The sequence below is a fragment of the Rattus rattus genome, chromosome 14, assembly GCF_011064425.1.
Source record: "Rattus rattus isolate New Zealand chromosome 14, Rrattus_CSIRO_v1, whole genome shotgun sequence".
Lineage (NCBI taxonomy): Eukaryota > Metazoa > Chordata > Mammalia > Rodentia > Muridae > Rattus > Rattus rattus.
The window spans coordinates 11,363,787-11,387,264 of NC_046167.1; the positions used below are offsets into that span (position 1 = coordinate 11,363,787).

The 23,478-nt window shown below is 45.3% G+C and overlaps 1 protein-coding gene across 4 annotated transcripts in view; it reads right to left on the bottom strand.

The window, feature by feature from the left end:
• Positions 1-4,694: 4,694 nt before the first annotated feature.
• Positions 4,695-23,478, bottom strand: part of Optn (optineurin) — a 45,150-nt gene continuing 26,366 nt past the window's right edge. Inside the window, exons 7-16 of one of the 4 annotated variants that reach the window (XM_032884185.1) lie at positions 21,227-21,326; positions 20,138-20,253; positions 18,716-18,865; positions 17,813-17,906; positions 15,878-16,036; positions 11,999-12,129; positions 11,328-11,404; positions 11,225-11,282; positions 9,770-9,852; positions 4,695-6,957 (exon numbers count right to left, since the gene is read on the bottom strand). In XM_032884185.1, the coding sequence (XP_032740076.1) occupies positions 6,827-6,957; positions 9,770-9,852; positions 11,225-11,282; positions 11,328-11,404; positions 11,999-12,129; positions 15,878-16,036; positions 17,813-17,906; positions 18,716-18,865; positions 20,138-20,253; positions 21,227-21,326 (1,099 nt within the window). In that variant the 3' untranslated portion in view covers positions 4,695-6,826. Of the gene's footprint in view, positions 6,958-9,769; positions 9,853-11,224; positions 11,405-11,998; positions 12,130-15,877; positions 16,037-17,812; positions 17,907-18,715; positions 18,866-20,137; positions 20,254-21,226; positions 21,327-23,478 lie in introns of all 4 variants that reach the window. The other 3 variants (XM_032884184.1, XM_032884187.1, XM_032884186.1) reach the window with 3 other exon arrangements.

The window sequence follows — 23,478 nt, forward strand, 5'->3', positions numbered from 1 at the left end:
TCTCTCTCTCTCTCTCTCTCTCTCTCTCTCTCTCTCTCTCTCTCTCTCTCTCTCTCTCCACTGCACTTACGTTCATTTTAGAGTAAGACTAGCTTCAAGATCCTGATGAATTTTTTTCTGGACCATGGGTATTAATACTCCATTTATGAACTCCAACTCATCGTTATTAAAGCCTATGTTACTGGCCCAGGACTAGGAGTAATTCTAGTGTGAACATGTCACAGTGATTGAGAGACTTCAATAATGAGATGGACCAGTTCTCGTTGGTATCCTCTGACTCCTTTCTTCGCCGTGATTTTACAGGTAACCTTTGCTTCCCATGGGATTTGAGGAATATGAAATGGTATCACTCTAAACGGTCAAGCACAGATGGATACGGAGAGCCAAGCAGGGGAGGTAGTGATTTTCGGGAAAAATAAATTCAGAATCAAATGCAAGTGGGATATCAATGGGAAAGAGAGCAGAGGAAAGTCAGATTGAGGCTATCTGATCCATTTCCAACTTGTGCAACTAGTTGTTTCTTGAGGTAACACATGTTAGTAGCGAATATGGGAGGTCCAAGTCTAAGGGCCACGATGGTCCATTTGATTTAAGAATGACATCTGTACATGTTAGTCAGACTTCTCGCTCCTGTGACAACTTCAGACAGGAAGGATTACAACAAGAAATCAGATATCCTGACTATGAACATCAAACTAGGAATACCCGGGAGGACATAAGGCTGGAAGGATTTTGGTTCTGTTGCTCCTAGACCGTGGTGAGGCAGAGGCTGTGGTTGATAAGGCAGAGTGTGTGGAAGGATATGGTGGATGAGGCACAACATGGTGGAAAGGTGTAGTGTGCTTGAGCAGAGCTGCTCATTTCCTGGCAGCCAGGAAGCGGGATGACAGGAAGGCCAAGAACGAAGTTTGTCACTCCTGTTCTCAGCGACCCACTTCCTCCAACCAGGTCCCACCTTCACAGTTCTACCACCTCCCAGTAGTCTTTTGATTTGGTTTTTGGGACAGGCCAGGCTGTTCTGAACTTTCTCAGTAGACTACGCTGGCCTTGAACTCAAAGATCTGCCTGCTTCTGCCTCCCAAATGCTAAGAGTAAAGAGAGAGGTGTGTGTGTGTCTGTCTGTCTGGTCTTCGGCTACTTTGTGGGTTCTTTAAAAAAGATCTACTTATTTACTATATATGAGTACACTGTCGCTGTCTTCAGGCACACCAGAAGAGGGCATCAGATCCCATTACAGATGGTTGTGAGCCACCATGTGGTTACTGGGAATTGAACTCAGGACCTCTGGAAGAGCAGTCAGTGCTCTTAACCACTGAGCCATCTCTCCAGCCCACTTTGTGGGTTCTTTCTTCCCCCTTTCAACCCCCCAACATGAGATAAAAGAAAAAAAAAAAGGATAGAGGAAAGGAAAGAGACCCCTGAATAAAGTCAGGGGTCAGAAATGGGGTGACATGAGTTAGACTTTCTTGCTGATTATGGGCATCGAGTTCCTTGGGGCAAGTCTGATCTTTGCCATCAGGATGTCTAATTTCTTCTCGTTTCTTCTTGGCACATGGCTAATTAACCAACTGTGTCCAACACCAACCAACAACCCACCACGTTTCCAGCATCTACATACGCTCCAAAAAATCCCCAGAATTCCAAACATCACAAAATCAAAGAAACCATCAGCAGCTGGCAAAAATCACACCCCCACCACAGCAGGAGGCAAACTGTAGTTGGCTGCTATCATGGCTGAAGCAGCCCCACATTCCACATGCCAAGAAATATTCTTAAGATATTTTTGTTTTTTTTTAAAAGGAACCAAGACCCCAAATCCGGCTCCCAGTAGTCTGTTCAAACTGGGGATTCACAGTGGATTAATCCACATGATCTGAATGCTCCTCTTCTGAACACTGTTTCTCCTGGGGGCCAGGCTTTCCATACAGGAAGCTTTTGAGGAGGACACTTCATATCAAAGCATAGCACTAAGAGAACGCTGAAGGAGGGCCCAGGAGCAGCTTCTTCCTCTTCAATCTGAGACTCTGAGGAAAGGCCACACTCTGTTTAGAAGAGCTGAGGCCCGTGCCTCAGCTTAAACTATGGCAGGGTTGTTTTTACTTTGTTTTTGCTTTGGTTTGCTGTGTTGCTCTGGCTGGCTTTGAACTCCTGGTAGCCCTTCTGCCTCAGCCTCCCAAGTGGTGGTAACAGGGAGACACCATGTAGTGGTTCTTAATTTTGGGGGAGCGGGAGGTGCTGTGTGGGGAAGATGTTCACAGACCTCTTTGGGAAAATAATAATAATCTAGTAGGTTTGATTCCCCTTCTAGAAAAATGCGTACTGTCAAGAGTTTGCACGCTGTTCAGTGGTTTGTACATTTTCTGGAACTAGCCCAGATGCCTCTCAAATTAAAAGCTTCTGATGCCGGGAGGTGGCGGCACACGCTTTAATCCCGGCAGTCGGGAGGCAGAGACAGGTAGATCTCTGTGGGTTCAATGCCAGCCTAGCCTACAGAGTGAGTTTCAGGAGTCTCTGGTGCAGAAGGCCAGAGACTGGAAGAAGAGCCAATGGCCAAAACAGCCAGAGCGGGGAGGACCATGAGATGCCTTCGTCCTGATGCCCCGCCCTTCATGTGGCCCTGCTCTCACCCTCAGGTATTAGTAGGTTGTATCTGCGTGGGTTTGCTTCTTTCTGGGTATGCCATTCGGTACTGTCTGTCTCATTGCCAGTACTCTAGTCTTGATTGTTCTTTTCCAGTGTACTGAGAGTATGCTATTTCAGGTCCTTTTTAACCGTACCTTCCCACTTAAAATTTAGATGTTCCTTTGTTGATATCCACAAAATAGCTTGCCAGGATACTGACAGGAATTACATTGAAGTTAGAACCAACATCTTGAGAAGTGTAGACTGTTTTTTTGAAAATTCCATGCAGGAATACAATGTCTTTAATTAGTCTGTCCTATTCCCACCTTTTCTGCTGAACTCCTTCCCAACTAGTGCTCCCTTATGATCATGTCTGAATAAACCCAGAGTCTCACTGGGGTTGCCTGCATGAGCAGAGGGGAGTTTCGTAGTAACGTGTGGGCAACTTACCAGTGTTACACCAAGGAGACTGACTCCCCGTGTCAATGGGTCAAGGATGGGCAGGACACTGAGAACACTTTCCTCATCCATGAGGAGTGTTCATGGGAGTCCTGTCTTGTGTATGATTGTGCAGGTACCCACACCTGCTCCGAGTTCATGGGTGCAGAGGCCAGAATATCGTCACACCCCCTGCCCATCTACTGATTTCCTCTTGTGATATTCCCTGCACCTTGGATTGGGGAATATTTAATCTGGGTGCCCAACACTCATTCACTATTAGTCGTTTATTAAAAGTATAAGAAGACTTGCCTAGGAAGCGCAAGGCCCTGGGTTCAGTCCCCAGCTCCGAAAAAAAGAATCAAAAAAAAAAAAAAAGTATAAGAAGAAAAATGAAAATAGGAAAGTGGAACTCAACTCTATCAGATCTGCCTGGCCAAAGAAATAATCAACAGTTATTAAGACCAACTACAGAATGATAGGAAGTATTTGCAAAGCAAATTTTGTGTGTGTGCATAGGTGTGTATGTACACAAAGTGGTTAATGTATAAAATATTAGCCACCATAAGAGGAATAAAACCCAATAAACCGGGGTTGGGGATTTAGCTCAGTGATAGAGCGCTTGCCTAGGAAGCGCAAGGCCCTGGGTTCGGCCCCCAGCTCCGAAAAAAAAAACCAAAAAAAAAAAAAAAAAAAAACCCAATAAACCAAGTAATGCAATTTTAAAACGGTCAAAGAGCTGGCCATATCTCCAGAGACTTGTAAGTGGTTAAGAGTTATATAGACGGCTCAAGATAACTGATCACTGGGAAAACACGAAGCCAAATGCCATAATAGATGATCTCACCTGTTGAGATGGCCCTTATTACCAGAAAAAGGAAGGAAGGACAGACAGATGGCTGAATGGACAGACAGCAAATATTAATGATGAGGAGGGGCTGGTGAGATGACCAAGTTGGTAATGTGCTTGCCCTGTAAGCCTGGTAACCTGAGGGATTTGCTCAGAGAGTAATAAGACAGTCACTAACTTTGATTGTCCGTGTGACTGTGGCTGCAAAGCGCCCTGGAGATTAGTACCTCTCTCCTTAGTTTCTGGGGAGGGGAGGGTTGACATTATACATGGGCAGTACTACTTGGCAGGTGGGAAGCCCAGTGGGATCATGTCTCTGTTCCTGACCTCCCATGGAGGCCCAGTTCCACAACAGCCTTCCCACCAGGAAAGGCCAAAACCTTTGACACACTGGGCCATACTTTTCTTCCTTTTCCATTTTCAGTCAGATATTTTGTCACAACAGCAAAAGTCTGATTAACACATGCAGATAACCATGCTATTGAAACGTGGGTGATGGTGGTTCAGGAAAGTAACATACATAAGTCATGTGTGGTGGCACATACCTTTAGTTCCAGCACTCAGGAGGGAGGGAGGTGGATCTCTGTGAGTTTGAAGCCAGCCTGGTCCACAAAATGAGTTTCAGGGCAGCCAGGGCTACACAGTGCAACCCTGTCTCGAAAAACCAGCATAAGCAAGAAAAGAAAGAAAATAACATGCATAGAACTCCTATGACTTGTAGCTAATGGTAGCATGCAACAAGGCCTTAGAGCAGAGATAGATTAAATAAATCAGATAACACACGGAGGGTTTACAAGTTGTTTACTAAACTGGGGATATAGCCTTAGTATACAAATTATTACAGTCAGTCTTCTGTACAGTAGATCACTACAGTTTACCCCTCCTGAGACTCTGTACCTTTGAGCAACATCTCACCCTTCCCACAGAAGCCTCCTGTCCTGCTAACCACTAGTCAGCTCTCAACATCTATGAGCTATGTTTCTTCAGGGTCCACATGTAAGTGACATCATGTGATATTCGTGCCTGGCTTACTTCACTTGACATGATGTCCTCTCCAGGTCCATCTATGCTATCAAGTGATAGAATCCCCTTCTTTCCCAAGGCTGGATACTGTTTCACTGTATCTGTGTACTGTGTTTTCCCTATCCAAACTCCAGCAATGGATGCCTAGGCTGCCCTGTATCCTAGCTGCTGTGAAAGATGCTGTACACTGATCTCTCTCCAACAGTCTTAGTCTGAACTTGCCTTCATCTGTACTCTTCTTCATGATCAAACAAATGCTTTGGTCATAGCGTTCCTAAGACCATTTGGGTTTTCAATTCACAGTTTAGATTTATCAGATAATTATACTTGAACAAAGTAAAAGGATTTCCCCAGTAACTTCATTGTGAAACTGGTTTCCTCCTGTGTCTGGGGTACTATAGAAACCTACTTTATCCAGTATAAAATATAAAGAAATTTATACTAGAAAGAATAAGAAAAGGAAAAGTGTAATTTTAGAAATGTCACTAGCGAATATTGTCCCTAGGGTCTGAGGGGGATCTAATCTAATGGCTCCTAGGGTCTGAGGGGATCTAATCTAATGGCTCCTAGGGTCTGAGGGGATCTAATCTAATGGCTCCCAGGGTCTGAGGGGATCTAATCTAATGGCTCCTAGGGTCTGAGGGGGTCTAATCTAATGGCTCCTAGGGTCTAAGGGGGATATAATCTAATGGCTTCTAGGGTCCTAGGGGATCTAATGACTGATGCACAGTGCGGTGTTCTACTGTCTTGGAGGGGTAACTGTTCAGGTGAAGATAACTTATCTGAACACCATGTTCCTTTGAGATGAATGAACTATTCTGATTTTGTTTACATACACATCTGTGTGTATGGGTCCTGTGGTAAACACAAGACTTCTTGAATGTTTTAGGACTCAATGCTGTTTACTTTTGGATTTGTTTAGTTTTTGCTAACATTTTTAACACAAAATATGGCAAATCCCCAATTATTATGTGTAGACGTATCTGGTCATGAGCTGGGGGATCTGCTGCCTCGGTCTCCCATGTGCTGGAACTGCGGGTGTGCCCTGCACCACCACGCTTGGCTCTCTGTACCTTTTTATCGGGAATCTCATTCAGACATGCACTGGCCTTCCTTTAAAAGGATCTGCTCCTACTTCTCATGACCAAATCAAGTCTAGTGAGCTCAATGCAGAATAGACACACTACAGTGTTGCTGGTCACATATGAGCAGTGGGACAGATATTTCACAAAAGTTTACTTTGTAATAACTGAGGTCTGTAAGCTGCTACCTCACCTGCAAAGAAAATAGCTGCTCTTTAAAAAATAAAAGCCTGTACACCTCCAGTACACAGAGAGGCTGACGGTAACGCCACACTGAACAGCTGAGGGAAGCACCCTGGGCCTGAGCTGCATTCCCAGTTCTCACCTGTCCCGGGATCAACAGATATCACCGTGTTCAATCAGAAAGAACCACACGTAATTTCCACATAATTACACACAGAACAACAAGATCCTGCTAGGTGAAGATTTACCTAGAAAAACACTGCAGTCATGATTCCCGACCATTTCAATTTCCTGTCTCTCACAGGTTCTCAACCACATGTCAGTGAATTTCTCCCATGTCATTCGTGAGCTTGGTCACTTGGTGTCCCATTCTGGCTGACTGCTCTCAGAGACTCTCATGAGCAGACCATAAAAACACTGGCTATCTCACTGGAAGGGCACTAATTAGATTCTTCGTTGTGACTTCCTGTCAGTCCAGAAGATGCTCTCCTTAGGAGGGGTACACTTCCTTTCTCCAGAGATTAGGATAATGTGGCAAAAATATTTACGTGACAACAAAGAAGACAGAAGTACAAGTGTTGGAGCAGAAATCTGGCGTTTACCAACAGCTTTGGGGAGTGGAGGGCCCTCAGATGATACAGTCCATCACATGTATCTGAAGCGTGTCAATGTCCGGCAGGACCTCCCCACACTTGGGGCACGAGTGAATGGGAATACTCCGGGGCTGCTGCCCATGCTGCCAGCTCATGTCCTCGGCTCCTGGGAGGTGACAAGAAGGGACATGTGCTGTCAGTCGGCTCATTTCACGAGCACTTTGGCCTGGAGTTAGTAACGGATGGTTAATGTGAGCGTCTGTCAGACTTAGACATCAGACTCGAGAGGGATACAAATGCACACTTTGGGTCACTAGTGAAAATCTTCACTATGAACAGAGAAGTCTAGAGCTAGTGTTTGTTCTTTAAACCGCATCTCAAGCTCAAGGTCTGTGAAAGCGTGATTCTACTTCTAGGGACCAGACATGGTCTACTAAGACTTAAGTCCAGAAGAGAGTAAGACATAGATGACGATATAAAACCAAAGGGGGAGCGGTGAGAGAAGCTGGGGAGGGTTCTTGGAAGGGCATGCGGTCCATCTCTCAGAGCAGACAGCAATCTCCTTCATTTAGTTGATGGAGAACCCTTCAGGACTCTGAAGTACTGCTCTGTGCTGGGCTATCCATGAGGTGGGGAAGCCAGTAGAAATGCATTGGGTGTAGCCTCAGGCCCCAGGGGTCCTGCAGGATTGGGGCCCTGTTCTGTGAGGTAGGAAGCATCTTTTTGGGGCTCATGTACTGATCCTCAGGTGACAGCACTATTACGGGGCAGGAAGGCTGTGGTATCTTTGGAAGGTGGAATTAAGTCGTGGCAAGTGTGTTGGGGCTCAGGGCCCTGACACTGGCTTTGTCTCTGCTTCCTGTCCATCATGATGTGAACAGTCTCCTCCTTCCACATGTTCATACTTTCATGATGCTCTTTGCAAAACATATTTGAAGTGCATTCCAACTCTACATAGGTCTTTGATCAATAAATCTTTCCATTAATGCTGGAAAGTGTTTCTGCTTCTGGGGCACGTCTCTGACCAGACCTTTATAGAACAAACTTTTGGCTTTTTAGTCTTAGCCTAGTAGTAAGCTTGGCTCCCAAAATATCTTTTTATTTTTTTAGAGTATGACAAAGGAAATGACATTTTAACATTTGTTTGCCTCAAAGCACATTACTTAAATTTATGATATACAAGGCTAATAGATGGCTATGGCGAACAGATTAAAGACATTTTTTTTCTTTTTTTTTTTCCGGAGCTGGGGACCGAACCCAGGGCCTTGCACTTGCTAGGCAAGCGCTCTACCACTGAGCTAAATCCCCAACCGTGATTAAAGACATTTTTATTGATTCCTTTGCAATACTGAGGGTTAAACTAGGGCCTTAGGTATGTTAAGCAAGCATGTTACCACTGAACCAAGAAGTTTGTGTGGGGTGGGGGAGTGGTATAGATGTTTGTATGCACGTGTGTGTGGGGGGCATTCTCACCTGCGTATACACGTGTGGAGGCCACAGGTTGACTTGTAGTATCTTTTTGTGTCATTTTTTGAGTAGCCTTTACCTACTGATGCTGAAAATGCCCTAGGTCAATATTCTGTCAGGCCATGGGCTCTGTCCTCTGCGAGCTCCGCGGGCTCTGTCCTCTGCGAGCTCCGTGGGCTCTGTCTTCTGCGAGCTCCGCGGATGCAGGTGTTTATTGTTTGGACTTCCTTTGTGATTTCGGATTTTTGTTTTGCTTTTAATCAGGATATATTCATATATGTAAAAGATTTATTATTTTTTCTATTCATGTGTGCTATGTGTGTTCAGGTGCTTGCAGAAGCCAGAAGGAGGAGTCAAGTCCCCGAGAACTCAGTCTGACTGTAACTACAGTCAGTGGAGAGCTGTAGTTACAGGCGGTTGTGAGCTGCCGGACCCAAGTGTTGGGGCTCAGAGCCCTGACACTGGCCTTGAACTCGGTCCTCTGGGAGATGAGAGCATCCGTCTCTGTAGACCTCTTCTCAGTGCACATTAACTATTCAGAATAGTGGGTTTCATTGTGATGTGTTCATGTGTGTATACTGATCATTTATTTATTTATTTATTTATTTATTTATTTATTTTAATTTCTTTATTTATTGGGCTAGACCAGCCCAGGCTGGCCTGGGTTTCTCAATCTCCCATCTTAGCCTCTGACACACGAGGATTACAGGCATGAGTCACAACACTCGGCCAGTAAACTTATTTTTTTCACTTGCTTTCCTATAAAAAGACGTTTCTGGGGGGTTGGGTGGTGAGGGAGGACAGACAGGAAATACAAAATGACGTGCAGAGACCTACTTTTCACCGTGGACCTGGTGTGACTGTTTTAAGCTCCTGCTGCCCCAACTGTCCTGTGGTGATGGATGACACCCTACCCACCTGGGAATGGGAGTTAAAATAAGCCCGCCCTTGTCTGGTTATCAGAGCAACAGAAACGAAAGCAGGGCAGAATGCGAGGGCACTCGGGCTGCTCTAGGACTTAGGCCCTTTTTATGCCTGTGAAATTTAAGATCGTATCTTGTTCACAGAGCACTGCCATCAACATTTCTCCTAGCTATATTAGGCCTTTGAATTTTTTTTTTGTATGAAAAATCAAGGATAATACTTCCCTTTTGATAACTTACTATAAATTACAGAACACTGTTACTCGTGTACTGATAACAAGTCTATCACCGTGCATTTCTTCAGACCTGGACTTGCTTCACATTCATGAGGATCTGGGTTTAATTTCTATAAAGCAAAGCAAAACCCTTTCAGCGAAGGCAAGCAGGGGCTAGGATGGGTTGGAAGGTGATCCGGGCCAGCTAACAGAACACTGGAGTGACGCTTGGTACTTGCTAGCTGGCTGTGAAATGAGAGGCTATCAGGGCTGGATGGAGGTCTGGGAAACAATCGGTGCTGTATTTTGACTGCTTTGATTTGGGAGCCATTCTTCACAATGTGATCTGATATCCTAGCTCATGGTGACTCACCTCTTTGAAACAGGTAAGCCTGCTGGTCAGAGTCGCTGGTTCTCGCCCCGTGCCGGCACTGCATTTCCATCAAGGACTGCCTACTGGGGTGAAAAGCAAGACCACCAGTGATGTTCTATAGCTCTGCAACACGACACCAGTAAGCAGCCAACAGAAGGGTGAGTGTGGGAAACAAGTCAAAAACACCAGGCCGGACTTCATGAGAAAACTGACCCTGACTGGGGATACAGCTCAGGGCCTGAGTGCTTGCCTAATAGGCACAGGGCACTAAACTCTCAGTGCCATGAGACACAGTAAAGCACCCAGAACAAAAGACTAACTGGGATAGAATGGGTTAAAGGCACTAAGTTGGGCTGTATAAAATCAGGAACTTTGCTTTTTCCTTTTCTTTTTCTTTTTTCGTTTTTAAAAAAAAAAAAAAAAAAAGATTTATTTATTATGTATACAGTGTTTTGCCTGCATATACATCTGCTGGTCAGAAGAGGGCACCAGATCTTGCTGGAAAACTGAACTCAGAACCTCTCAAAGAGCAGCCAGCGCTCTTAACCTCTGAGCCATCTCTCCAGCCCTCCCCCCGCCCCCCCTCACCTCCCCATTTTTAAATGACAGGCCTTTCTGTGTAGCCCTGGCTGTCTGGAATTTGCTTTGTAGATCAGGTGGATTCAAATGTCTGCCTGTCTCTGCCTTCCAAGTGCTGGGATTAAGGATGTGTATCACCACTGCCTAGCTACCAAACTCTTCATTGATAGCAAAGTGGGTCAGAGAAAGTGGCATATTTCTGGACCAAGACATCACAGAGCAATTAAATAGAATAAATTATTTCATTAGCTAAGAGGAAAAAAATCCCTTCGTTTTCTAAAAAATAACGAATTAAATCTGCATCAGAGTTCAAAATCACATGATATAAATTAAATTGCAGAACAATATCTAGAATGATCATTTTGTAACTTAGACACAGAAAAAAATATCAGTATTATCTTCCTTAGAAAACACCACGTTGGGAGCTGGAGAGATGGCTCAGTGGTTAAGACTACTTATACTCTAGTGGAGGACCTGAGGTTGGTTCCTAGCACCTACACAGTGGTTCACAAGAGTCTGCAACTCCAGTTCAAGGGGTTGGCCATCCTCTTCTGGCTTCTGCTGGCACTGGGCATACATGTACTACACACACAGACATGCAGGCAATACACTCACACATAAATAAATCTAAAAGAGTTGCTTGAAAATATAATACAGGGATTTGTGTGCATATCTGTATGTAAAATTATATATAATGCGGATGGATGGTGACCAAATTCGTGTTCCCACCAAGTACGGGTGGAAAACGAAGGAGGCTTTGGCTACGACTTGGATAAGGACTTGGGGCCAGCCCAGTGGCTGAGCTGGGAATGACATTCACTGACAAGCCTGAGGTCACATGGCTTAGGACCCACATAGCAGAAGAGGGAAACTGACCCTGTCCTGTGATCTCCATACACAGACTGTGGCAGGGAACTGACTCCTGTCCTGTGATCTCCATACACAGACTGTGGCAGGGAACTGACTTCTGTCCTGTGATCTCCATACACAGACTGTGGCAGGGAACTGACTCCTGTCCTGTGATCTCCGTACACAGATTGTGGCAAGCGTCCACACCCACACATAAACAAATGAATGAAAGTAGTTTACAGAAAATGTAAAAGAAATTTGAAGCAAATGAAATAAACAGTTGATTTAGAATGGCATACATATTACTTATGTTTTATTTTCTATTTAAAATATTTTAAGACCTCTCCCATTAATTTTTGAGCCTTACACAAGGTGTATGCTTGCACTTCCAAGCAGCACCCCAGACACTGAGGAAGGAGGACAAGGTTAGACCAGCACGCAGTGGCAATTTCTAGAGCAGTTTGGGCTAAAGGGAATGACGGGTTCAAACAAACAAAAACACCAACAACGTAAAAACAAATTTCAAAGTTAGAGTTTGCTTTAAGACAGATGATTTAAAGCCAGCTAAGATCCCGGGACACAGAATGTCATTTTCCCAGCATATAAGAAAGTTGGCCGGGTTCCTATGCTTCTGTCTAGTGGTGTCATCTGAACTAAGTGTGGCACATGAACAGATGAGGTGTGGGAGAGCAGGTCTCAGATGTGAATAAGGACACAGCGGGTACCTCGTCCCTCTGCAGCGCTGGCCCGTGCTAAGGACACAGCCTGCCTGCCCACGTCACTCTGCTTGCTTTCCCTTACCTGCCTCCATCTTCAAAGTCATTGTTCTCTTTCAGCAAAATGGCGAGCTGCAAGGCCAGCTGCTCCTTTTCCTCATGAATCTTCTCCCTTGCTGCCCTCTCAGCATGGAAATCTGAACAGTACACCTCCATCTGTTAGAGGGAAAAGTTGAGTTACCATGGAGATGAGCGTGGTCTCCGGGGTGACCTGACCTGACCTGATGTCTGGTCCGTGCTGTACCTGTAGATGGGCTTCGGGAAGACAGATCTCTGTTGTCAACAGCTATGATAAGTTATGGCTTCCCAATGCCGTTAAACAGATACAAGTCATGTGCATGTGGGTGCTTTAAACTGAACTGATATAAATGGATTAAGGAATGCACGAATCATTCATTAAATAAAATATTTTTTAAAAAAATAGTATTCAGGAATAACATAAATGGCTTACCAGAATGTTGGTCTTAAGCTAAATTTAAAATAAACAAACACACATTATCTGTTGAGTTCCAGCCATGGGTGCGGTCTTATGTTGGCTGCCTCTTTTACCTCATCAAAAGTCCTCAGACCAGCACGAGGGTGATGGAGGCACAGGACTCACATGTCTGTCCAGGTCTGTGTTGCAAGTCCTGGGCTATGCAGCAAGACCCTGCCTTTTAAAAATCCCAGGGATATAAACTTGTCATTTTTCTAATGAGCTTAATGGTCCTTAGGCTTAGGAAAGTCTGGCTGAGCATGGCAGCACTGGCCTGTGATCTTACGGCCCCACAGGCTGAAGCAAGAGGATGCCGAGTTCATTCTAGGCTACATGGCAAGACTGTATCAAAGCAGAAACGTTTAGGACCTCAGTGTCTGAGCATAGAGAGAGGTCTTGTTTTAACTCTTCTATGTATCAAGCCACTTCCTCTTCATGTGGGGTCTCCAGCTTCCACTGTGGCTCCCATGATCTTGGTGTCCTGGTACAGAAATTCTTGTGTGGTCTATTCCCACAACAGGGCCAGCCTGTGTAAGCTCTAGATGCTACAGGAGCCGTGGCTGGGGGACTCTGAAACTACATCATAAGGTGCTGTGGCCCTTGCCTTGCTTGCTTCCGGATCGCTTGCTTTGGAGACAGCTGAGCAAACCACTGGAGAGGCTCATATGCGGAGGGAGGCCTCCTGACAGCCCGAGTCATCTTGGAAATGGCCTGCCAAGTCCGTTTTTAGTGCAGCCTCATGAGAGACCGAGCCAGACCTCCTTTTCTGAGCTGCTCCCGGATTCCTCATCCACAGACTCGTACATGAGAGGACTACCATTTGTTTCTGTTTGAGCTGCCATGCTTTGGGCATAATCTGCCACACAGGAAAGCAGATAACTAATGTCTTATCAGAATAATCTCATGGTTCTTAAGCTGTAACATAAAAATCAATTGCACAGCGATCCGAACATTGTTTTATAAGCAGTTCTTAATCTTCTTTTGCTTTATTTTTTTTAAGATTTATTAATTTTTATGTGCATTGGCGTTTTGCCTGCAGGTATGTTTGTGTGAGGATGTCAGATCTCTTGAAGCTCCATTACAGACAGTTGTGAGCTGTTTTGTGGGTGCTGGGAATTGAACCCAGGTCCTCTGGAAGAGCAGCCACTGAGCTATCAACCACTCAGCCATCTCTCTAGCCCCATTCTGTTTTTTGAGGCAGTGTCTCACTATGTAGCCCTAAGTGGCTTGGAGCTTAATATGCAGACCAGACTGACTGCAAACTTGTAGTTGTGTGTTTGTCACATGACCTGCCTTCTGAATACTAAAATTGTGTATCTGTATCATTGTACCGGGTGCCAAGGCTGTGTGTGTTCATGTACATGCATGTGCTCACGTGTGCAGTACCTGCCGAGGGCAGAAGAGGGTGTTGTGTTCCCTGCAAGTGGAGTTACAGGGGGTTGAGAGCTGCCTGACGTGGGCGCTGGTAACTGAAGGTAGGTTTTCTACAAGAGCCGTACATGCTAAGCCACCTCTCAACCGGCCTTTGGATTTCATGGATTTGGGCTATATTATCTATTATTCTCTAAAGGAAATAAAAATCTAAGCCTCTCATGGTGGCACACCTGTTTTCTAGCATTTGGTAGCTGACACTTGGGTCATGAGTTTGGAGCCAGCCTGAGTTACATAGTGACATCTTGTCTTAATAAAACAAACAAAACTATTATGTCAAAACTATAATTACCAAAAGGTATAGGTATGTATGTATGTATTATATATATGTATGTATGTATGTATGTATATATACACACATATATATGTATATGTGTGTAATATTATATTACAATATAATATTAAATAAAATCATTTTACGAGGGTTCCATCACTTCCGGGAGACGCAGCATCTCCTGGTGCATGGTGAATGGTGGAGATTCACCTCTATGGTACGGAATCTGTGCTAACCCTTTCTGTATCAGCGTTGGGAGCAGTTATCTACCTTCTGATGTGCAGAAGCCAGAGTTGCTGAATGAATGAGAGCGTCTACCAAAACCAACACCCATGCGTAGTCATGACACAGACACCAGACCACAGGGGAAGCAGGAAACCCTGCCTCGTGGGCTACCCAAGGGAAGACAAGGCTCCGGGAGGCAGGCTCCCATGATGCTCCTGGTGGGGTTTGTCCACAATGGACAGCTGGTGATAGCCAGCCATCAGGTAGCATAGAGACTGCTGGAATCATTCTTAAGTAAAATATACAAAGATGTAAGGACAATGGGGCCTTCCTGAGAGAATTCCGGTCCTGTATTTTTGTAAGACCAACTGGTAGTACTTATTTAATTTTAATCATGTAATCATTCCACATCTCTCTCTGCATGTGCGCGTGAGTGCCTGTGTGCATGTGTGCGTACCTGCGTGCATCTGTGTGTGTGCATACGTGAACATGTGCAGGCCAGAGGACAACCTTGGATGTCATTCCTCAGGTGTGGTCTACTTTGGTTGTTGAGACAGCATGCGTCACTGGTGTGGAATGCCCTGAGCGTGCTAGAATGGCTGGCCAGGGAACTCCGGGATTTCAGCACTGGGATTGCAAGTAAATTCTACTGTGCCCATTTTCTTTTTTAAAATACCTGTGTCTAGTATTTCTATTTAGTAGCAAATTTTAAGAAAAAGACCCATATGAAGCTAGGTATGTAGCATGCCTATAATCCGAGTATTTGCAAAGTACAGGCAGAAAGGTCAGGGGTTCAAGGTCATTCTTGACTAGATAGCAAATTTATGGCTACCTTGTCTTTTGAGGCCCAGTCTCAACAAAACAAAACAAAACAAAATACTTTCCCCAAAACATCATTTATAATAAACAGTATAAACTCCAAAAATATTTAGAAATAAGTCTAATACTAGTACCGAGGAGACTAAGGCTGGCCTTGAACTATTAATTTCTCTGCCTTTATTTCTCCAGTGCTGAAATTTTCACATATGCACAATCATGCCTGGCTTTCATTTAAAAGTTAAAAAAAAATCCACTGGGTAGGCATGGTGGTGCAGGCCTTTAATAGCAGCACTTAGAAAGTAGAAGCAGGCAGATCTCTGTGAGTTCAAGGCTAACCTGGTCTACATAGTAAATTCCAAGTCAGCTGGAGCTAAACAGAGACCATGTATTGGGAAAACAGACAAAAAGGAGGAGGAGAAAGAGGAAAGAGAAGAGGAGGAGGAAGAAGAGGAAGAGGAGGAAGAGGAGGAGGAAGAAGAGGAGGGAGAGACGAGGAAGGGGAGGAGGAAGAGGAGGAGGGAGGGGGGAGGAGGGAGGAGGAGGAGGAGGGAGGGAGGAGGAGGAGGAGGGAAAAACGGTCGGAAAGAACATGAAAATCACTATTGTATTAAGCACTGCCCTCCTCACTTGGAATCTGCGTGGCGTGCGTCATGCAGCTCAGGTTCTAGACCGCATCTCACCTGAGCCCTGAGGACGGCCATGGTCTCCAGGTCCTCCTCCTGCTTGGCGATGGTCTGCTTCATCTCATCCATCTGGAGCTGCTTGGATGCCAGAGCCTGCTCCGCCAGCTCCAGCTTCTCGCTGAGCTCCTGCAGCTGCACCTTGTCCACTTTTTCTGCCTGAAAAATACAACTTCGTTCTAGAAACGGCTTGGAAGTGACGCAATCCTATTTTTAGGAAAATGTAAAGGTTTATGTTTAAGAACTGTCATCTCCAGTCTGTTACTTAACCATGGCAATTCATTCAGGAAGTTGGAGTCACTTGTGACTGCCAGCAACCACTTCCTCCAACTAAAACACTTTTTTTTTTTTTTTTAAAGATTTATTTATTTATATGAGTACACTGTTGCTCTCTTCAGTCACACCAGAAGAGGGCATCAGATCCCATTACAGATGGTTGGGTCACAATGTGGTTGCTGGGAATTGAACTCAGGACCTCTGGAAGAGCAGTGCTCTTAACCGCTGAGCCATCTCTCCAGCCCCACTAAAACACTTTCTTAAAAGGTGACACAGGGCATAGGATGTTTCCAGCAGATGAGTTCAGCTCTTCAGCTCACATCAATGGCCGATAGCATGAAATGTGCAGTGATGAGAAGCCTCCTTTGAGGAGCTTGTGAGGCACCGATACTCTTATTTATCTTGTTACTTTAGCATTGGAAACATGTTTACATTTAAAGGGACCAGGTCCTTGCTGAGGATTGCTCATACCTTTAATCCCAGCAATCCTGAGGCAGCAGGGGCAGGTAGAACTCTGAGTTCAAGGCCAGCTTTCTCTATATAGTGAGTTCTAGGCTAGCCAAGGCCACATAAAGACTCTCTAAATAAAGAAATAAATGTGTTTTTTTTAAAGCTATAGGTTTAAGAGAGCTCTAAAATTCTTTTTTTTTTTCTTTTTTAATGAAGTAAACAAAGGCCCGGGAGATTATCTAGTCACTGAAGTGCTGCTGGGTGGGAGGAGCTGAGTCCAGACCCTCAGCACCATCTAAGCCAGGTACGATGACTCTTGCTGCAACCCTAGTTGGGATCCAGAGACAGCAGGGGCTCTGGTTTGCTGGCCAGCTACCCAAGCTTCAATAGGAGACACCCCCAGAAACTGAGGTAGCCTGTCTCAAAACATACCAAACATCAGCCTCCACATGTACACTCCAGTACGTATCTGGATACCACCACCCACACCTACCCGCCCCTCTGGAAAAGGAAAAGAAAACACGGGCTTATGCCAGAGGCCTATACTCCTAACTACGCAGGAGACTGAGGCAGTGGGATTGCAAGTTCAAGGCTTGCCCAAGTACCTCTGAGAGCCTGTAAGAGGCAAAGGGAGACATTGGCCTGCAGGAGGCCTGAAGCTCATTCCCGATACAGGAATGAAGGAATAAGGAATATCCCCTGAAGGTGGGAAGGAGTAAAGGGGGGAAGTGAATATTTATAGCCTTTTAAATGGAGGCTTAATTCAAAGACTCGTATGAAGAATTTATACCACATTAGACATCCTTACTAATTTAAATGAAATGCTGTAAGTCCAGGGTTCCAAGTTCACTGCCAGCAGGCAAGATACCTTTGCACAATCTCATTCAGCAGAAGGCCATGGCCAGTTGTCTCCCTGTACACTGTTGACAGGGAGCCCAGGCTCTCAGCTTCCTCCAAACACACCCTCGGGAAGTAGAAAAAGCCCATGCCTGGCCTGGGAGACCTCAGCACCACATGACACATGAGTCACATTTTATATATAGGCTGAGCGTGGAAAGCTATAATAATTTTGTTACAATTGATACACTGCAAAGTGATCTTTGAAAGCAGACTTAGTTGAGGGGCCATGCGATGTTTTTTGTACATATAATATCCGATGTTTCTATCCACCCAGGCTGTGGAAGTACCTTTTTCTCTATCTATGAATACCTGTTGTTTGGTTAGTTCTTCAATTGTTCTCAGAGCTTTATTGTGTTCCTGAAGAAGCTTGTCGTGCGTTGCCTGAAGAGTGGCTAACCTGGATCTATTAAAATAAGATATTAAAAATGGGATAATGAGGGAAATGTCACAGAAACTCATCCTCTTGTCTCCCTAACAGATTTAGAAAACTCAAGTAGAAAAATGATTTTTTCATCCCACCAACTTTTAACTGTCAGCTTGACAGGACCTGTAGTCACCTGAGAAAGAAGTCTGGGTGAGAGATTGCTTTTGCCACTGGCCCATGGGCCTGCCTGTGAGGGCTGTCCGGACTGCCTTTCCCCTTGCAGGATGACCTCTACATGAAGGCAGGTGACACCTGCCAGTCCCTAGCTTAGGGCTCTAGATTATCCCAGCACTCGGGTGTAAGAGTTGGGTGGATCTCTGTGAGTTCGAGGCCAGCCTGGTTTACAGAGTGAGTTCCGGGATAGCCAGAGCTACACAGAGAAATCCTGTCTGACAAGACAAGGCAAAAAACCCAGCAGAAGTGGGCAAAGCAAGCTGGGAACTAAGCACCCATTCCTCTCTGCTCTTGACTGTGGACGTGATATGAATGGCTGCTACAGTCCAGGGCACCTGGGTGTTTTATCACGTAACAGAAGTGAGACTACAGCCACCGCATATCAGCATTTTTCTTACTCTCAAAGAAAATGGTATCTTCCAAAAGAGTGTCTTTCCCCCAAAAGATAGAATACAACTAAAAAATCTAATTCTCCCCAAGAGTTTCCTAAACATCTAGTTTCCAGACGGCAAAACAGATTTTATGCCGTGGCTCTGGGTCCTCCTTCTGATCTGTATTTGGCCGGCTGTCCTAGCGCTTCTGGGCAAGCCGCCGCCCGCCCGTGGCCCGCTCACTTCTCCTCCTCTGTCTTGGCCTGCTCCATCTTGATTTCCGAGCGCATGCTCTCCACCTGCAGCTCTAACTTCCTGTTACTGTAAACGAGCTCTTGCTTTTCATTCAGCTCCGATGGGGTTGCAGAGTTCTTCCTTTCCAGAGCCTGACACCTGAAACAGACGCAGGCTCCATGAGGAGAGAGGACGCTTTGTCACTCCCCCTGGCTTTGGCACAAACCCTCGAAGCGACATCAAATACAGAGTGTGGTAGGCTATAGGAATTTTGAAGGCAAAACAAAAACTTTGTTCTCTTGACTTCCTGTTTGCTTTTTTGTTTTGTTTTGTGGCAGGTAGGATATTTTAGATATGGTGATATTTTAACCCAACCTGGTAGTGAACTAAGGAGGATCTTACAGCAAACTCCCTGGGTACCCTTCAGAATTTAAAGTCTGTCTGTCACAAAGACTCTGATTTTTGACAGGGATTCAGTAAGGGAAAAGGAAAGCCCCTGAGCGTCTCTTAAGAGAGCAGAAAGACAACGTGAGTGGAATAAAAACCAAATTATAGCTAGGTACAGGGTGCTAATGCCAAGCACAGTAGGTGTCTCACATCACAATACTATACGTATAGGGTACAAAGTGTGACGAGACTGGGCTCCGGCTAACTTGCTGCCTACCATGACTAAGCTGACTAGTCAACTTACTTTAACTTGGTATCTCAGTGTTGCTAACTTCAAACATTTTTATCACTCGTGTTTGTGTGTGGGTGTATACGGAGAAGCCAGAGGACAATTTGGGGGAATCAGTTCTGTCCTCCCATTATGTGGATCCTGGGGATGACACTAAGGAACTCAGGCTGTCAGGTTCAGTGGCAGGAGTCAGCATTAGGACCCCCATCCCCACCTGTTTTGGACATTACTTAGTTCAGGGTGGCCTCAAACTATCAGCCTCGGTCTCCTCAGTGCAGAGGTTAAAGCACTATGCCACTGCTCCAGGCTTGGGCGACTCCTGCTCCTAGCCCTGCCTCAGGATTGGTGTTAACCAGGGCCTTGCACACACTAGGCCAGCACTCCAAACATCAGCTCTATCCTTAGCCTCAGAGGGTTCCCTCAATCAAGAAAAATAGTCAAGAGCCAAGTGGTTCAGCTCTAGGTCAGTCTGAATGACCGAGACAATCAATTTGGATTGGCCTTTCTAAATAACTCCCACTCACTCTTGCTGCCCACTACAGCCATCTTCGCTGTGTTTATCCACCTCGCAGCTCTGGGCACGGTGCTCTGCACAGCACAATCCTCTTGTGCCCTCCTGACCACGTGACAAGGGCTTCGAGAGTGTACACCAACACCAAACTCTTTCCTGCTTTTGTTTTAGCAATACAGTGACAAAGCTGTTTTGGTACAGCAACACTTTATAAATCATGAGGTAAGATGAACTGAGTCATTACTTTTCTTGAAGTCTCTTCTTCATCAGCTCGGCCTCACTGAGCTTTGTGTGCGCCTCTTGAAGCTCCTTAAACAGAGAGGCCACTTGAACGTTCAGAGTTTCCACTTCGATTCCCACCTGTCAGAGACAATGCCAGACATTCAAATGAACCAGCTGTTAGAGAGGAGATGAACTTTGTGTGACAGTGTGGACCTCTGGCATGCAGCTAACATGGGTACCCTCAGTAGACTTGTGCAAGACTTCCCCAAGGGCCTCATGTGAAAAGCTATCTTCTGAGCAAGCTTCTGTCTCCGTGTCGCGCAACCACTGTCAGTCAGAGCACGGAAGGTAATGGATTTACTGCTAAGCCTGGACCTACTCATGCTTCCAGGATCATAGGTCACCAGGTCAAAGGGCAATGTTACTCAGAGCCTATGTTTCCTTGCCAAAGTCTGCTTCTAGCTTATGCAATTATTTCTGTTATCCAGCTCTTCCTGGAAGCCCGCCAGTTGTCAATCTGCATAGGAGTTTTATAAGAGCTTAGAAACGTCAATACTGTCCCATTAACTGTTGGTGCATTTCAGTTAATGGTGCGCTGCTCTGGCGGAGTGCTCTCTTCAGTTCAGTTCATCCTGTTCTCTCTGCACCTCCCCCACCCATTGTGCTTTTGTAGTCCGGCTGATCTGGAACTGGCTGTGTCACATAAGCTGCCTTAAATTTGAAATCCTACCTGCCTCAGCCTATCAGGTATGGGAATTAGGGGGCTTCACAGTGTTCGCCATTGTCTTAAAGTAGGGACTCAGAGCCAGAGAAGCTGGGGCAAATGATCCTAGCATACCGAAGGCAACAACATCAAGAGTCTGAGCTCAGCCTAGGCTGTATGATAAGACACAGTGGCAAAATTAAAAAAATTAAAGAGAAAGAAAAGAAAAAGAAAGGAGTGTGTGTGCACACACATGCTGATGAACACATGAACAAAAGAGTCATTTTTTATGTCTCTCTATCTCATGGACTACAGACAAGTTTCCATTTCTAAGGTAAATAGCATCATAAGACTTGAACCCAGCAGCCACATCGCCAGCGGGGATATGACAGGAGGTGCTGTACCCACACTCTCTGGGTCTTTGTCCTCCTCTTCTTTTTGTGTGCTCCCCTCTGTCTGGGTCTCAATCGCAGAATGGCTGTTTGCTTTCTTTTCAAAATCTGAAATTCTGGAAGAAAAAAAAAAGCAACAGCCAACAACATAAGAATGTAGAGGTTTTACTTTCTGTTTAGACACACGAGGACCAGCAGCTTTAGAAGCACTCGGATGCACGCATCAGAGCCTGGAGAAAGACGGGGTCTCCAAGTGTCTTTATATTGCCCTATTAGCTGTCATCTTTTCATCCTAATGCTGACTGGAACGCCTGTGACTTAAGAGGAACTCATACAGAACACCGGTATCTCCATACAGATGAAGCAGTGAGAGACTGTGGTTAAAGGTAGGAGGCTGGCTGGGCAGGATGGTACAGGTCTGAAATCTCAGCTACTCGGGAATCTGAGGCGAGAGAGTCACAAGTTCAAAGGCTGCCTGGGTGATCTACAGCTGTTGCTCAAGGTCAACCTTGGCAACTTCGTGGGACCCTGTATGAGAAAGAAGAGCAAGAGCTGGAGGTGAGGATGAGCGGCAGACTCCTGCCTAGTGTGCTCGCATCCCTGGGTCCAAGCTCTAGGACATAAATACAGGCACACAGGTCTCATATATGTTGTATTTTTCCTCCCACTGCAAAGTCTACAAATAGGACTTTCAAACAGCCACATGCCCTCATGACTACAGCAGCAACAACGATCGGAAAGTACAAGAAGGAATAGGCAGGGGTCGTACTCTAAGAAAGCTAGACCCTGAACCATAAGTCATACTGTTGACACTCCTTTCGGCCTAGGCACGGGGGATACCATATGTATCCTCGGGATGGGGGATGAGGACTAGAAAATCGTAAAACAAGGGTCTTGGGATACAGGGATGTTCAGCACAGTTGAGGGACTTAAAGGAATTTATATTAGACGATGAAGCCCTTGGCTTCCCCATTTCCCATTAAGAACCTTGCCATCTAAAGCAAGAGACAGGAGGCGTCTTTCTGGAGGAGGGAAAACACTTTTTCAGACATAGCCTTGCCAAAGAAATGCCCTGACTGAGTCTCCCTGCAGCTGCTCCCCAAGCTTCAAGCAGCTCCTGACTCGCCTGATTCCGAAACCTGACCAACCAAGATCATGTGACATTTGAGGACCACCTTGAAATAAAATGTATTCTGTACTGAAAACAGATCAGTGTAGAGGAGAGGTTATCACTAACATTCCTGGAGACCCAGGGAGTCATTCTCAATCATTGAAATATAAATATTAAGCCACCATAAAAAGGTGGGTGTTGGTCAGCTCTGAGAGACAGTAAGAGAACATGGGGCACAGGGGAACACAGGTTAAGGAAAACACTGGGCATGCTGGTGCACACCTTTAATTCCAGAACTCAGGTGGCCGTGGCAGGCAGATCTGAGTTTGAGGCCAGTCTCATCTACAGACTGAGTTCTAGGACAGCCAGGGGACACAATGAGACCCTGTCTTGAAAAAACAACAAAACCAAAACAAACAAGCAAGTAAACAAAAACGAAAGAAAGAAAAGAAGTAGTTCTATCTAAAAACAATGATAGGTTCTGGAAAAATGAAAAAGGACAAAGTTAAGAGACAGTCTATCCCTACATTAACCTGAAATTGTTTTATAAGGTCAGAAGACCAGGAGTTTGAAGAATGAGAGGGTTCAGTCGTGTCTAGAACAACTGAAGGAAAAAAGCTTCAACACACATATGAAATTTCAGGCTATGTGGGACAAACAAGGGACTTGCAGGGGTGAGGAAAAACAGCACCATAAAGTTCCATCCAAAACCAAGCAGAATCAGAGGGGCAATGGGTTTCTCAACAGTAAAACCAGGAGTCAGAACACAAGGAAGAAAAGCTTTCAAAGGTCACCAGGAAAACAGCCAGCCAGAGCAGGAGCCAAGAGGTCTCCATTGAGCCAAACTGTTTACTGAGTATAAAGGTCGGGAACTTCTGGATAAGCAGACCTCACAAAACACTCTCCTCTCCTATTCTTCCTCTCAGGAAGTCGGCAGACATACAGTGTACTTTACTAAGGGGGAAAGAATAAGAAAGGCATTGCATTAAGGAAATGGGAGCCAACACAGGAGAGCTGAGGAATTCCATAGGATGCTAGCTAAGAGTCTTAGGAATGACTACAACATAGCAGAACGAGATACCTTGGAAACAATCTGAGTCATGCCGTATTGAATGTAATTGAGAGATTGGCTCTCTGGGAAAACCTGGAGCTACAAC